Source organism: Chiloscyllium plagiosum, chromosome 4 (genome assembly GCF_004010195.1).
Source record: "Chiloscyllium plagiosum isolate BGI_BamShark_2017 chromosome 4, ASM401019v2, whole genome shotgun sequence".
NCBI lineage: Eukaryota > Metazoa > Chordata > Chondrichthyes > Orectolobiformes > Hemiscylliidae > Chiloscyllium > Chiloscyllium plagiosum.
In genome coordinates, this window is record NC_057713.1 from 97,759,937 (window position 1) to 97,776,644 (window position 16,708).

The following is a 16,708-nucleotide window of genomic DNA, read 5'->3' on the forward strand; positions in this document are numbered from 1 at the left end:
GATCAGCCATTTTGTGTTAAAAAAAAAGCAAGCATTCTCAATATTTGTAAAATTTAAGAATTCATGATTCATAAAGTTTCAAACAAAATGATTAAAAGGCCAAAACATCCAGATATTGGTTTACCAACAAAAATGACCCAAGGTGCTTTGGATTAGCATAGCAGCATGCAGGATTATTCATTGCAGCTCAACTGGGGTTTTATTACTTTGTAACACAGTCACATCATTTGTAATTCAGGTGTTCAGCATAGAGTCAGTGCCACATTGCTAATCATAACCATAAGCTATGACACAGTCTGTCACACAATCACTCAAATTTGGGTTCAGAATCCCGTTGCAGTCATGCAAGTACAAACACTCGCCTGTTGGAGGCACTGACCTTTGGATTAGATGTGTAACTGAGACCTTGTCTAACCACTTGGGTAAATTTAAAAAGATGTCATTAGTTCGAAGAAGTAGGAAAGGAACAACTCCTTGGTGTTTTGGAATCTTGATTTATCCCTTAACCAACACTCAAAAACAGCTGATTGGCAATTATCATATTGCTTTTTGTGGAATATTGTTCACAAATTGGTTGCTAGATTTCCTACACTGCAACAGTAGTATCAAAAGTACCTTTTTACAGTAATGTGTTCGGCAGATCCTGAAATCATGAAAGGCGCTATAAAAATGCTAAAAGTTGCCTTGTAAACCTATAGTGGGGCTAGCATTAACTTTTGGAATGAAATGGTACAGGGGCACAGACTTGAGAACAGGTAGCTGCAATTCACGTTAGATCCACATAGTCGTCCTTCCATTGTTCACAATGCCTGGTTTCTACCCTACCGCAACATCCACACACCTCGACCAAGACAGAAGCCAACACTCATGCCCTTCTAAACAATGTGGGCCAAAGATGGGTGGAAAGAGATAGAGTGCAAATCAAATACGATTATGCCGAATGGAGGAACAAATTCAAGGGACTGAATTGCCTGTCCCAAATACGCAAAGGTAAATGTTTACAAGGGCCATTGAAAATCCTATTCTCCGAAGAATTATTTTCAGAGGATGGGTAATAAATACTGGATCAGCCAATGTAGTGTACATTCTGTGAATGACTGAGGAACTACACGGGATCCACCATTACCTATGTAATGCTGCCTGTTTCCTAACTCACACCAATTTCTGTTCACTTTACACTGTTTGTACTCGCTGACCTGTGTTATCATCCAATATGACAGATTTGAAATCCTCATACAGCTTGTCAAAGCCCCCCATGGCCTTGCATCCGCCTATCACTAGTCTGCTCCAGCTCCACAACCCTTCAAGATTGCTACGCCATTCGGCACATTCCCAAATTTCACCCCTCCCAACATTGGTGGTTGTACCTTCCTAGTGCTTGGGCCCTTAGCCCTGAAATTCCCTCTTTAAATCTCTCCATCCCTCTCCCTCTTTATCCTCCTTGATGTTGCACATTAAAACTTGCTCCCATGACCCTGTCCTATGGTTTCCCATTTTGGTTCACTGTCAAATTGTGTTTGGCAATTGCTCCTGTGAAGCACCTGGAGATGTTTTACAGTGTTAATGTTGCTACATAAATGTAGGATGGACCTTGTTGTATTTGACGCTTTGAAGGATTATTGCCCAGTGCAAACGGTTTATATTTTGCTGGCCTCCCCCAGTATTAAGTCAACAATGTGAATGCATTCACTGTTTGGGAGGCAGAACTGTAGCCCTTTTACTTAATGGGGAGGCTACAAGCTAGTAGTGTTGTTGGTGGACCGTTCATCCAGAGACCTAGGTAATTTTCTGGGGACCAGAGTTTGAATCACACCATGGCAGATGGAATATGAATTCAATAAAAATCTGGAATGAAGATTAGACTAATGATGACCATGAAACCATTGCAATTTTTTGGGGGGAAGATCCCATCTGGTTCACCAATGTCCTTTAGGGAAGGAAACTGCCATCCTTACCTGGTCTGAGCTACATGTGACTCCACACCCACAGCAATGTGGTTGACTCTTAACTGCCCTCTGAGCAATTAGGGATGGGCAATAAATGCTGGTCCAGCCAGTGATACCCTCATTGAATGAATACATTTTTTAAAAAACCATCACTAGTGGCTGAACACAGCTATAGTGGAGTTCTTGTGGTAGAGGGGGTGCGGTCCTTATACTGGACACGAAGCTGTGTTTATGTCCCATCTCAGGATTTAATGGTCACTGAAGGTGTAGATTATTAATCCATAAATTTTACTGATATGCCTATGGCAGGCAGCATGAGACTCGGCTGGTTAGCAGCAACTTGGTGGCAGTTGTGCATTAAAAGGCACCATGGGTTCTTGCCAAGAGCAAAGCACCATCATCATTCCGAGGAACTACCGAACAGAACTGTAGTATCATAGCAGAGATCGCAACTTTGATGTGTCTTCTGGTCATTAATCAGAAGGTCAGAAGAATCACACACTGAAAAGTGGCATTTAAAGCAAGCAAGGTTAAAGTGGGTGAATGTTGGAATCCCCATGTGAGAGCTTAAAGGTAGCAAATGTTGCTGAGTCCATTGCTGGTAGCAACTTCAAGCACTTTGATCATAGTTCTGTCCTATCATTTTTTCAGTTAACAGAAGAGTGTAAGCAATAACTACTGGGTCATTTGAAGTATTTTATTCTCCAGACTGGACAAGATGAAGTGATTCTTCTAAGGACCCCTAGGATATTTTGTAGACAGTTTTAAAATTATCTATTCGGCCATTTTGCATTAAATGGAAAAAGTCACAAGGGTGTTAATATACTGTCTCAGACCAATTGATAGTCATTGCATCCTGTGTAGAATGGTGTTGTGTGAGACAGGACCATGCAGAAATCCTGACACAGCTCACTCAGCAGGAATTACCCTGCAACTTTCACTTCCATCAGGTAATTACCTGGGATTGAGAATCCCCAGCTGAGTTAGAGACAGAGATTTTGGACTCACTTAAGCTTAATGGTTACCGAGGAAACAGTCAGGGGATTTAAACCTCCTCTAACTCCAGGGTAACTATTAAACTGAACCTCTGACTCACCACTCACACTGGGAGTAAGTGAGGTGAGGCCTGAAGATGCTGGAGATCAGAGTCGGGAGTGTGTTGCTGGAAAAGCACAGCAGGTCAGGCAGAATTGACATTTTGGGCCAGAGCCGTTCATCAGGAATGAGGTTTGAGAGCACTTGGGGTGTACAGTGAAAGAGGGACTCACTGAGATCTTTGTAGAGAGAGGAGGAGAACTTCTTCAAGGTAGGTATCATTGGAAGAGGCTTTGCAGTCAGATTGAAATCAACTAGGAGAAAGTGAGGACTGCAGATGCTGGAGATCAGAGCCAAGAGGCCTAATTCCTGATGAAGGGCTCTGGCCCGAAACGTCGATTCTGCTGCTCCTCGGATGCTGTCTGACCTGCTGTGCTTTTCCGGCAACACACTCTCGACTCACCACTCACACCTGCCTACCCAAGATTCCCAAGACCCCTGAACTAACCAGCCACACACAACAGTTTCTCCTCATCTCCCATAGAACTTCAGACCCACTGGAGTGGAGACCATTCCCCAACCTGACCCCTCAATCTAACTTCAGCACTCATCCACTTACCCCCCTCCCTTGGCACCCTACCTTACTTACTTATTTTCCATTAGTAGCTGTTGAAGTGGCTGCTGTATATTCAAACTGTAGAAGACAGCAAACATGCTACTGAACAAGGGGGCTGTGGTTTCCGTACTGATCCACTCCTCTGCTGCCTGAGAGCATTCCTTGTTTAGTCTGCACTGTTCCATGGTCAGAAAATTCAGAACTGGCAGAACTGATTGAAAGTTGTCCTGATCAGGAAACTTGGGCTCATTTTCCAAAGCCTGTCCACCACCCAGACGGCGCAAATAAGGAGTAATGACCCACTTGCTGGATGGGTGCAGCTCCAACAATACTTAAGAAGTTCGACACCATCCAGGACAAAGTAACTGCTTTTTTGGCAATCTGTTCCCATTCACTGTCTCCATCATGGACACAGTGGCCACAGGGTGTACCATCTGCAAGGTGCAGCACAGCAACTCACCACGACAGCACCTTCTATTCCCCATCCTTGCCCACCCAGAACAACAAGGGCCAGGAGATTCATGGGGACATACCTATTTCCTCTCCCAGTTCCAAGGAGTCACAAGGACGACAGTTCCACAGAAGATGGCTCATGTCCATCTTTGAGGGTAATTCAAGAGGAGTAATTAATGCTGGCCTGGCCAGCAACCCACATGCCACGTGGAAAAATAGGAGCAGGCGTGTGGGTTCCACGTGGGAGTCCAACATCAGCATTTACACTTTACTTAGATGAGGATCTATTTAAGGGTTAAAAGTTAAATGGAGTCATTTTACAGATCAGCCATGATTTAATTAAATGATGGGTCTGACTCGATGGGCCGAATGGTCCATTCCTCTTCCAACATTTCCACTTTGGCAAAAACCGTAGCTGGTGCTATGAATAGTGAAGAAATGCAGGGAATGTCATGGTTTACCATGGAGTAGGCCATTTGACCCCTTAACCCTCCTCCTCCATTCATTATGATCATGGCTGAGCATCGAGTTCAATACCTTAATCTCACCCTCCCCCATATCCCTCGGTTGCTTTAGCCATAAGAGATATATGTGTCTCCTTCTTGAAAAAAGAAGTAAAAGAATATATTGCTTATTGCAACTTCACATAGATTTACTGCACGAACCCACAACTTGAATTTATATAATGCCTTTAGCATGGTAAAAATGCCCCAAGGCCCTTCACGGGATCATTATCTAACTAAATTTGACATTAGAAGATTTTGAGACAGGTGACCAGAAGTTCAGTCAAAGAGATAGCCAAAAGGCTACCTGCAAAGATTGCCCTGACAGCTGAAATTGGAATAGAACAGTCACCACTGTCATAAAAACATTAGACCCTGAAATGTGTTACATGACTGCAAGACATCTACTAGTTTAATTCTGAAACATTTTTAAAACCCAGCATGTGTGAGCCAACAGAAAGAGTACTGTCCCTTCGAAGGTAACATAAACAGAGACAAATGGAAAAGCAAACATGAGAGCATAAAGTACTGGCCAACGAGCAATAAATATACCCAACCAGACATGGAATCAATTCAGACTGCTGTTACTGTACTGACAGTCCCTCCTCTTCACTCTTCAGTTCATTGACACAAGGGGAGCCAAAATAGCACTTTGGTCTTCCTGTCTCATTTAATCACTTGTGAATAGCTCATCATGATAATCTGCCACCCCTCCTGTTGGTAATGCTCATGTTGGTAAACCATGACATTCTCTGAATTTCTTCACTATTCATAGCGCCAGCTACAGTTTTTTGCCAAAGTAGAAATGTAGGAAGAGGAATGGACCATTCAGCCCCTTGAATCTGACCCAATATTTAATTAAATCATGGCTGATCTGTAAAATGGCTCCATTTAACTTTTAACCCTTAAATAGATCCTCACCTAAGTAAAACACAAATGCTGATGTTTGACTCCCAGCCTCAGAAGCTTTTAGCAGAATGGTGGGGTAAGCGAGAGAGAGAGAGAGAAGCAGATTCCCACCACCTTTTGCATGAAGAAGTCTTAAGAGTCATTGAGCACAGAAACGGACCCTTCCATCCAACCAGTCCATGCCAAACATATCCCAAACTAAACTAGTCCCACCTGCCTGCTTGGCCAATATCCCTCCAAACATTTCTTATTCATGCACTTCTCTAACAAAGTAGATTGTGATATCATACCTTCAAGATATTAACAAAAGAAGACAGGATAGATAAAGATAAACCAATTCCACTGGTTATGGATTCTACAACTAGGGGATATAATCTGTGAATTAGGGCCAGATCATTCAGGAGAGATGGTCAGGAAGCACTTTCATACGGGGAATGGTATATGTTTGGAACTCTCTTCCACAATGACAGTGGATGCGGAATCAGTTATTAAGTTTAAATCTTTGGTAGGTAATTTTTGTTCAGCAAAAACATTAAGGGTTCTGGGTGAAAGGCAGGTATACGGACTTAGGCCACAGATCAGCTATGATCTCATTGTATGGTGGAACAGGTTCAAGGGAATAAATGGCCTACTCCTGTTCCTGTGTTCCTATCTGAACAGTGTGGTTTTAATTTTAAGATACCCACCCAACAGATGAAATAGTTTTTCTCTGCTTATCCTATTAACTCCTTCAATCACCTTAAAACGTAACTCAGTTGAATTATCTCTTAATCTTATAATTTAAGGAAATGTAAACTTAGTCTATGCAACTTGCCCATATTATTTAACTCTTTAGTTTCAGTTTGAAATTAAGCAATTAACAGTTGTTTGTGGAGTAACAATACATTGCCAGGCCAGGTGCAATACATTTGGAAGAGAGTCTTGTGGTACAGTGTCAGTTGGGTTCAAATTCCATCTACCACTGAGATATGTCATAATGTGTCTGAAGAGGATGATTACAAATTTTATTTAGAGACCTGCAAATGGATTGGAACAAAAGTCTACTCATTGTTTTGCTAATGGTCACATGATAAAAGGTTAGCATCTGGCTTTCATATTAAATACGAGAAAGTGCTTAATCAATGACATTTAATTTACAAAGATGTAAACTTTTATATTTTCTTTTCCTCCCTGTGATTTGTGATGTTACAGATGCGTTGTAAAAACCTGACCTCCATCCTGCGGATTGTGGGGACAACTCTATTCGGTCTTGCTCTTTTGCTGGGAATCGCAGCTGCCTATATCGTAGGATATCAGTTCATAGCCACAGACAATTATTACTTTTCCTTTGGACTCTATGGAGCAATTCTAGCCCTGCATCTCCTGATTCAAAGCCTCTTTGCATTCTTGGAGCACCGGAAAATGAAGCGCTCCCTGGAAACCCCCATCAAATTAAACAAATCGGTCGCTCTGTGTATTGCTGCCTACCAAGAAGATCCTGATTATCTGAGGAAGTGTTTGCTGTCCGTCAAAAGGCTGACCTACCCAGGGATGATCGTCATCATGGTTATAGATGGGAACAGTGAAGATGATCTGTACATGATGGACATCTTTGGCGAGGTCATGGGGAGGGAGCGATCAGCCAGCTTTGTGTGGAAGAGCAACTTCCACGAGAAGGGCCCAGGTGAAAGCGATGAGTCCCATGGGGAGAGCATGCAATATCTCACAAGGCTGATCAGGTCTAACAAGAGCGTGTGTGTAATGCAAAAGTGGGGAGGCAAGCGAGAAGTGATGTACACTGCATTCAAGGCACTGGGACGCACTGTGGATTATGTGCAAGTAAGACTCTCAAACTCTCATTATTCCAAACCAGGTAGTGAGTCCATGGGTCAACTATAACAGTAGAGACAGAAAAAAAGTACTATTATAGATGCTTTGTATATGTTCTAATTAAATGTCTTATGTCCACTTAGTAAATGTTTAAAGGGAAACCTCCCTCATATACACACGCATTACACACTTAAGGGAATTCTGCTGTTTACAAAGGAAAGTTAGATCTTATACACCCAGCACAGTAAACTAAGCTGCCTTGCACTGATTTGGAAATAAATTACAGGAATAGAGGTGCTTTAAATTTGGCCAATCATGTCATGTAAACCCCATGGAAAGGTTTCAGCAAGAATTCTCGCACTTGTCACGGAAAGAATCCCAGCAAATTCCATAACAAACATCCAAGACATGGCCCATTGCCCAGTAGACTCTGTGATCATAGCCACTGATTGGAAATCCTTTCTTAAACTGAGATTGAAACCAGTTTCAGATAGCATTACAGATGCTGAAATCTGCCTCTCTCAGTGTAGTTTCTCAATGAAAGAAATGAAATTCCTTCTCTTCACTTTCTTCCCCTACATCCTGAAGCATGTGGTCATTATGTACTCTGGGTCTAGACACAGTATGTCTGCTGAACAGTCATTAATAGGCAGCATCAGCGCCTAGTCATTTCTTAACATGCTTGTCCAATTGAAATTGTTGGATATGAATCAGGAGTGCAAATGGTGCTCATTTTTTACCTCCACTAACCCCTAGGCCCCTTTGAGAACTTGGATTGAAATCAGCTGAGTATGTAAGATCAATGTTGGGATCTTTGGATTGCCAAGCCTGAGTCGGCAGCATATTTACCCACAGAACCTGTAACATCCACAGGGTTTGATACCATGATAAAAATGCCAGCTGAAGTGGTTTCATTTTTAAATTGTACCTCTCCTTGGAGCCTGAAATCAGTCAAAACAATGTGATTCAATTCTCACAAAAATGAGCTTTCATACTGCAGAGTTGCAGAGTACAAAAACTGGTCATTTGACCCAACTGATCTATATTGGTGTGTATGCTTCACATAAGCCTCTTCCTACCATTGTTCATTGACCTCTCCTTCTATATCTTTCTCCCCCATCTAGATTTCTCTTCAATGTTATCAGCTCAGCCATTATGTCTGAGTGAGTTCAACATTCTGACCAATAGAATTTCTTTCTGAATTTCCTTTGGCTGTATTCCTCATCTTTGTATTTATGGCTTTACATTTGAAGTTGCCCACAAGTGGAAATATCTTCACCACCTCCCCCCTATTGAACACTTGTATAATCTTTAATAACCTCAGACTATTTTCTAGTAAATGAAGTTCTGTCTGATCAGTCACTCCTGATGAGTGTAGTCTTTTTTTTTCCTCTCCAAACTATAATGATGTTATGAGAGCTGTTGGATCCTTAAGGGAACAACTCGGAATTATTTCTTGATAAGATTGTTATAATGACTTCATAGCAATGACTCCCTTTGTATGGATAACACCACACATGACACATTTAAGGGCGAGTTTAAAGGTGGAAAAAATGGAACTGATTCTGAACAAAACTGGCAGCACAAATATTCTAACAAACACCATTCTCTGATATGATTTCAAAATAATAAGTTGATGATGAGGGCACAGATAAAAATAGTAAACCAATCAGCCTCCTCTCCCAGGCAGGGACGGCATATGAAAACCCCAGGTAAATATATGCCTTGCAAACATTCCCAAGTGCCCATTATTCACTCCAGAATTACTAAGAGTTCATTCAGTCACTCAGGTCAGTACATGTAACACAACAATTCTGAGAAAGTAAACAAGGAGAAAGTGAGGACTGCAGATGCTGGAGATCAGAGTCGACAGTGTGTTGCTGGGAAGCACAGCAGGTCAGGCAGCATCCAAGGAGCAGGAGAATCAACGTTTCAGGCATAAACCCTTCAACATTCCTGATGAAGGGCTTATGCCCGAAACGTCGATTTTCCTGCTCCTTGGATGCTGCCTAACCTGCTGTGCTTCCCAGCAACACATTCTCGACTGAGAAAGTAAACATGTTCGTAATATGCCTTGCCATCATTATAGTGTTATTATAGAAATTGTGAAGGTTACACATTTCCGTCAGAATCCCTTCAATGTATGAATTCTATTAGTTGCCTTTGATTTAGCTGACTTATTTAATTGCCTGAAGAATTGCAGGTACGTATAGGATTATAGAATGGTTACAGCACAAAAGGAGGCCTGTTGGTTCCTGGAACAGCAATTTAGCTTGTCCCAGTCTTCTGCCCTATCCCTGGTAACCTTACAGTTTTAACCCCTTCAGGTGCTTGTCCCATTCCCTTTTGAAAGACAAAAAGATGCTATTGAATAAGCCTCCATCACACTAAGGCTGCACATTCCAGATCCTAACTACTCACTGCAAAATGCCATACACTTCAAACTGGTCTTATGGTTTCCAAACCATCTGTGAAAGGGAACAGTTTTTCCCTATCACCTTCCAGACCATTCATAAGTTTGAACACTTGATAAATCTCAATTTTCTTTTCTGTTAGGAGCGTACCTTAGTTTCTCTAACTTATCCATGCAACCGAAGTCCCTTCTTTCTCGAACAACTCCCGTAAATCTTTTCTGCACCCTCTCCAAAGACTTCACATCCTTCCTGAAGTGCTATGTTCAGAATTGGGTGTAATACTCAAGTCAAGACCCAGGTAGCGCATTTTAGACTTTCCTTTTTACAAGATATACAGATCCGCAACAAAAAAAATACATCTGGATCTTGGAAGAACTCCAACATGATCTGAAAGCATTTCCTTTTCGCCTTGATATTCAGCTAATAAAATTCCTGTTGCCTCATATAAAATTTCTGCTTGTACCATTATAAGTAAAGTGATCTCATTTTTGCTCACCTACACTGAATTACAGTGACATGTGTAAGATGTTCGATCTCGCAAAAGTGATTCTTCCTGCTGTAATGTCTTCCAGGTTTACTCTGTCAGCAGCTGCAGGACGAGATAGTCAGATTGAAAGCTCAGTTTTAGCAACCATTGAATTGTCAATGATTTCAGCCTGTAATACAATGATGGAGCCAATTTCCAGTGTTCAATATGAACAAATTAAATCCAGTTTCCTTACTCTGAACCCTTTTTCCAGAACATTTGATCACACTTTACCCCGAAGCTTCCCTCAAGCTCTTGAGGAATTTTTTTGCTGAGTAGATAGTTCCAGAGAGCAGGAATGTCACAAAGTTTCATCCTTAGTCTTGATTGACTTAGTTTCTCTACTGTAAGATGCTCATGACGAGGAAACAAAAATATTCATGCCACACAAGTGCTGATAATGACTCGATCTAACAAAGGGTATTTAACCACCTTCTATTGACACTCAGTGATCACTGAATTCCCCACCATCAACATCCTGAGGGTTACATTTCATCAAAAACATAACTGGACTAGCTATAATAAATAGTGTAGCTACAAGAGTAAGTCAGAAGGTGGGCATTCTGTGCTAAATTTGATTCCAAGTCAGTTAGTGAAGCATGACACTCATACTTTCCTTGATATTGGGTTGATGACACAATGTAGCATTAACTATGTCTGCTTCCTACTCATATCCCAGAAATCTCTTGCTGTAAGTTCTCCAAGAATTTTATTACGGGTAAGTCAAAGGGACACATCCTGAGATTATCTCAGTGGGAATGCGGACTGAACCCTGTGCTACTGAAATTAATCCAAACCACACACCAACTGAATTAAGCAATTCCCTCCCTAATGGCATTGTGGTTCAGTCCACAGCCGGTGGACTGAAGCAGTTCAAGAAAGCAGCTCACCACCACCATATCAAGGACAACTAGGGACAGGCAATAAATGCTGGCCAGCCAGCGACTCCCACACCCCACAAAAAATTAATACATTGTAAAAAAGGGCTTGTGTTCCAAGGTAGTTTCTAATCAACCTGTTCAAAGATGTTATTACACACTACTGGAGCAGATGGAACTTGAACCCAGATCTCCTGGCTCAGAAGTAGGGTCACTACCATTGCACGATAAGAACTCCTTCTAACCCTAACCTTATTGTTCTAAGTACTTAACAAAGCAATACCCTTCATCTGTATATCTTAATAATGTAATTAGTATACCATGAACATTCTACAGGTAGGAACTCACCTCTAGGAGGCCTGAGTTCAAGTACAAATCAGCTCCTGAGGTGTGTAATAAGCATTTCTGAACAGGTTGGTAACTCAGCCCCTGACTTCCAAAATCTTGTCCATCAGCTGCAAGGCAGAAATTAGACGTCTGATGAAATAATCTCCATCTGTTTTGAAGAGTGGAACTCCGATATTCAAGATGCTCAATTCAATCTAGCAGCCAACTTAATCTACATTATCTCCTTACTTTCAAACTCACGTGAAGGTGTCACAATCCATAGGAATTTGAAAAGGGGCTCTTATGGATCAGTGAATTAAAATGCCTTATGGTTTATGATATACTGTTCTAGAAATAGCTGAGTAAAATATCTAAAAGCCAAGACTATCACCTTAAATATTTACTCTTGTCACCACAACTGTGCAGTCATTGTGCCAGTCAGTGTACCATCTACAAGGATGCACTGCAGTAGCTAAGCAAGACTCCTTCAACACTATTTTCCAAACTTTGCAACCCCTACTCACTAAATGGACAAATGTGACAGACCTATGAGATCCTCTCTGAGTCACTCACCAACCTGACTTGGAAGTATATCATCGTTCCTTCACTGTCACTGAGTCAAAATGCAGACCACATGGACTGCAGTGGTTCCAACTAGGCAGTTCACCAGCACCTCCTCAGGGTCAATGTGCTGACCTAGCCAACAGCACCCACATCCCGTGAATGAACAGATAAAAAATAGTTGGAAAAAGATTAGTTGAGACTGTTGCTAGTGAACAGCTTTCAGTTGATGCCTCTTGTGCTGGGAGTGGACATGCAGAGGATCAGTGATGCTCTACGGATTAAATTGCTTCTCAGCAATCATGAATAATAGTCATTACAAAAGGTGCCAGAAGGTGGGTGCAATTTGTAGAACCATACCACAATGAGGACTCATCACAGAAAGGCAGAATAGAATACTTACAGCTACATAATTGGCAGCGAACAATAATAAATGCATAATCACCTACCTCCCTCCTGTCCTCAGTGGTTTTGACCTAGACATTTTGGTAAAAATAGGGCATCCATTACATTTATTAAAGATTGACCAAAGCTCCCGCAGGATGAGGCAAGTGTCAGTGTTAGGGAACCTAGCGCAAGCAGGGAAAGATTTGTGGGCTATCTATAGCCAAAGAAAGTTAGATTGTCCTCATAAAGAAGCAATGGTTAGAATAGTTATTGGGAATTTTAATCTAGATGGTTCATGAGAACCTTACACATCATCAATGGGCATTAATTACCAGGTACACTATTATGTTTGTCCCATATGACATCCTGAAGAGAGTGAGCATTGGCACAGCTACTGCAACAGTGCTCATCTGAATGGATTTTCTTCAGATGGAACCCCAGGCATTGGCAATCTGTGACCTATCTGACATCGGAGGCTAAGTAAGATACTCCCTAATTCTTTTCTCATTTCAACACCCAAATTTCAAACAGGAATCATGAGCAAAATCTTTTTCTGCTGTTTTAAGCCATGAGATTGAATCCTGGGAAGCTCAGTGGTGGGGAGTGGGCTGGGGTTCCTTTTGCCGATAAATTCCACTACATTGAACTCTTGGCTTTTAGGTGTTTTACTCAGCTGTTTTCAAATATGGATTGTGACTCCTTCATGTGAAAGCAGGGAAATAGTGTCATTTACCCAGGGAGAAATCTTAGTAAAGTTCAACAAAGGAATTGTTAAAAAAAAAGCAGATCTAGGCAAAAACATTTGAAACAGAACATAAATCGATTTATATTTTAGCTTTCATTTAAACCTCTTTGTCTCATGGGCCTGGGTGCGCGTAAACATATGGACAAAATATCGCATCTTATTTATCAGTGGATCCATCAATATGGATAAAACCCACTCCCACACCTCACCCCCCCCCCCCCCCTTATAAATCACAGATTATGTTATTATAAATCATATTTCAGATAATCGTGATTAGATTAGATACAGTGTGAAAACAGGCCTTTCAACCCAACCAGTCCACACCGACCCTCTGAAGAATAACCCACCCTGACCCACTTCCCTCTGACTAATGCACCTAACACTATAATTTAGCATGGCCAATTCACTGTGGGAGGAAACCACAGCACCCAGAGGAAACCCACACAGACACAGGGAGAATGTGCAAACTCCACACAGTCAGTTGCCCGAGGCTGGAATTGAACCTGGGACCCTGGTGTTATGAGGCAGCACTGCTAACCACTGTGCCACCCCCCCAGGTTATTAGATAGCTGAAGAGAGGTTTGCATCTATTGTAAGTGCCAGGATAAACCAATTAGTTTCTGTATCTGCAGACTTTGTATGGATGTACTTTTAAGTGTATAACATGCCTGCATTTCTTTCATCAGGTATGCGACTCAGATACGATGCTAGATCCTGCAGCAACTGTGGAAATGGTAAAAATTCTGGAGGAGGATCCAATGGTCGGAGGGGTTGGTGGTGATGTTCAGGTATAGAGCACTGTCCTTGTCTACTTCCTAACACTGGGGTATTCTCTTTGTGAAATTGTCTGTAAGTTGCAGGAGAGAGTGGGTGAACTTTAGAAGTCTTTTCAGGAAAGCATGTAAGCATAGGGAAAGTGGAGCCTCTAAGTTATTGATATTGAATGTTGGACCCTGAAGGGACTTTATTTTTCCAGCATTCAACCAGTTTAAAATACTGATTCAAATGAAAGTGTGCTGTTAGGACCCAAATATCCATGGTTTAAATCCTTGCCATAACTACGCATCACTCCTGATGCTGATTTCGATAGGTATAGAGACACAATAATTATTCAAAAGAGAAAATGAATGTTAAATGGATTCGGATGGATAAAGGGAATGGGGGAGGGAGTGAGAAGTAATAAATTGGTACAGTTCAGGAGAGATTCAAGGTTAATATTTCAACCTATGGTCAGTATAGTCAGGACTAAAAGGGCAAGGAGACACAAAGCACAAGATTCCAGTGATCTTGCTGAGCAATTTAGCTCTCATTCCCTCTCCACTTCCCTCAGCCCTGAATTCATGTTATGGCTCCAGGGAGAGGCAGACCTCCTGTTTAAGGTACTTAGAGTTCAGCCCATTGTTCCATTTTGTGATATCATTTCTATAGGTTGGCATTGGATCATCCGCAAGAAGGTGAGGCCACACTTAAAGCTGCAATCTATCGCTACACTATCAACCATGTAGATACGGTTATGATCTTTGCAGCAGATAATAAATCCATAAGACCATAAAAAAATGGGGAGTGGAGTAGGCCATTCAGCCCCTCAAGCCTGCTCCGCCCATTCAATAGGATCATGGCTGATCTGACGTTCCTCATATCCATTTTCCTGCATTTTCCCAGTAATCCTTGATTCCCCTACTGATCAGGAATCTAACTATCTCAGCCTTAAATATACACAAGGGCTCTGCTCCCACAGCTCTCCCATGGCAGGGAGTTCCAAAGTCATGCAACCCTCTGAGAGAAGAAATTCCTCCAAATCTCAGCCTTAACTTGGTTCCCCTTTATTCTGAGGTTCAGTCAACTTAACTTCTTGTAAACTTGAATAACCTTTTTATCCATGACTCGAATATGTATCCAATTTCTGTGCAGGAAATAATTGGAAAAAATGTTGGGATTGTTAAACAAATTGCTTCAGTAAATGTTGCATATCATGATTACGGACTATTCAGTCCACTGCTTTTCGTCATCTATATAAATGATTTGGATGTCAACATAAGAAGTACAGTTAGTAAGTTTGCAGATGACACCAAAATTGGAGGCGTAGTGGACAGCGAAGGAGGTTGCCTCAGAGAACAATGGAATCTTGATCAGATGGGCCAATGGGCTGAAAAGTGGCGGATAGAATTTAATTTAGATAAATGTGAGGTGCTGTATTTTGGAAAGGCAAATCAGAGCAGGACTTATACACTTAATGGTGAGGTCCTGGGGCGTGTTGGTGAATAAAGAGACCTTGGAGGTTCATAGCTCCTGGAAAGTGGAATCACAGGTAGATAGGATAGTGAAGAAGGTGTTTGGTATGCTTTCCTTTATTGGTCAGAGCATTGAGTACAGCAGTTGGGAGGTCATGTTGCGGCTGTACAGGACATTGGTTTGGAATATTGCGTGCATCTCTGGTCTCCCTCCTATCAGAAGGATGTTGTGAAACTCAAAAGGGTTCAGAAAAGATTTACAAGGATGTTGCCAGGTTGGAGGATTTGAGTTATAGGGAGAGGCTGAACAGGCTGGAGCTGTTTTCCATAGAGCATCAGAGGGGTGACCTTATAGAGGTTTATAAAATCATGAGGGGCGTGGATAGGATAAATAGAGAAGGTCTTTTCCCTGGGGTGGAGGAGTCCTAGAACCAGAGGGCAGAGGTTTAGGGTGAGAGGAAAAAGATTTACATGAGACCTAAGGGGCAGCTTTTTCACGCAGAGGGTGATGTGTGTATGGAATGAGCTGCCAGAGGAAGTGGTGGAGGCTGGTATAATTATAATATTTAAAAGGCATCTGGATGGGTACATGAATAGGAAGGGTTTGGCGGGATAAGTGCTGGCAAATGTGACAAAATAATTTATGATATATGGTTGGCATGGACGAGTTAAACTGAAGGGTCTGTTTCCACGGCGTACAACTCTATGACTCTTATGATTCTATGGGCCAAGTGCTGGCAAATGGGACACAGGCCTCCAGTCTGAAAAACAACCCTCCACCACCACTCTCTGTCTGCTACCTTTGAGCCAGTTCTGTATCCAAATGGCTAGTTCTCCCTGTATTCCATGAGATCTAACCTTGCTAACCAGTCTCCCATGGGGAACCTTGTCGAACGCCTTACGGAAGTCCATATATATCACATCTACTGCTATGCCCTCATCAATCTTCTTTGTTACTTCTTCAAAAAACTCAATCAGGTTTGTGAGACATGATTTGACTAAAGAAATTGAGGTGAAAAATGTGTTGCTGGAAAAGCGCAGCAGGTCAGGCAGCATCCAAGGAGCAGGAGTATCGGTGTTTCGGGCATAAGCCCTTCTTCAGGAATGAGGAGGGCGTGCCAAGCAGGCTAAGATAAAAGGTAGGGAGGAGGGACTTGGGGGAGGGGCATTAGGAATGCGATAGGTGGAAGGAGGCTAAGGTGAGGGTGATAGGCCGGAGTGGGGGTGGGAGCGGAGAGGACGGGAAGAAGATTGCAGGTCAAGAAGGTGGTGCTGAGTCTGAGGGTTGGGACTGAGATAAGGTGGGGGGAGGGGAAATGAGGAAGCTGGAGAAATCTGCATTCATCCCTTGTGGTTGGAGGGTTCCTA

At 42.1% G+C, this 16,708-nt stretch overlaps 1 protein-coding gene across 2 annotated transcripts in view; it reads left to right on the forward strand.

Moving 5' to 3' along the window:
- has2 (hyaluronan synthase 2) overlaps positions 1 to 16,708 on the forward strand; it is a 30,422-nt gene that overhangs the window by 7,893 nt on the left and 5,821 nt on the right. For both annotated transcript variants that reach the window (XM_043688678.1, XM_043688679.1), the window contains exons 2-3: positions 6,654 to 7,280; positions 13,796 to 13,897. In XM_043688678.1, coding sequence (XP_043544613.1) covers positions 6,654 to 7,280; positions 13,796 to 13,897 — 729 coding nt within the window. The remainder of the gene's footprint in view (positions 1 to 6,653; positions 7,281 to 13,795; positions 13,898 to 16,708) is intronic.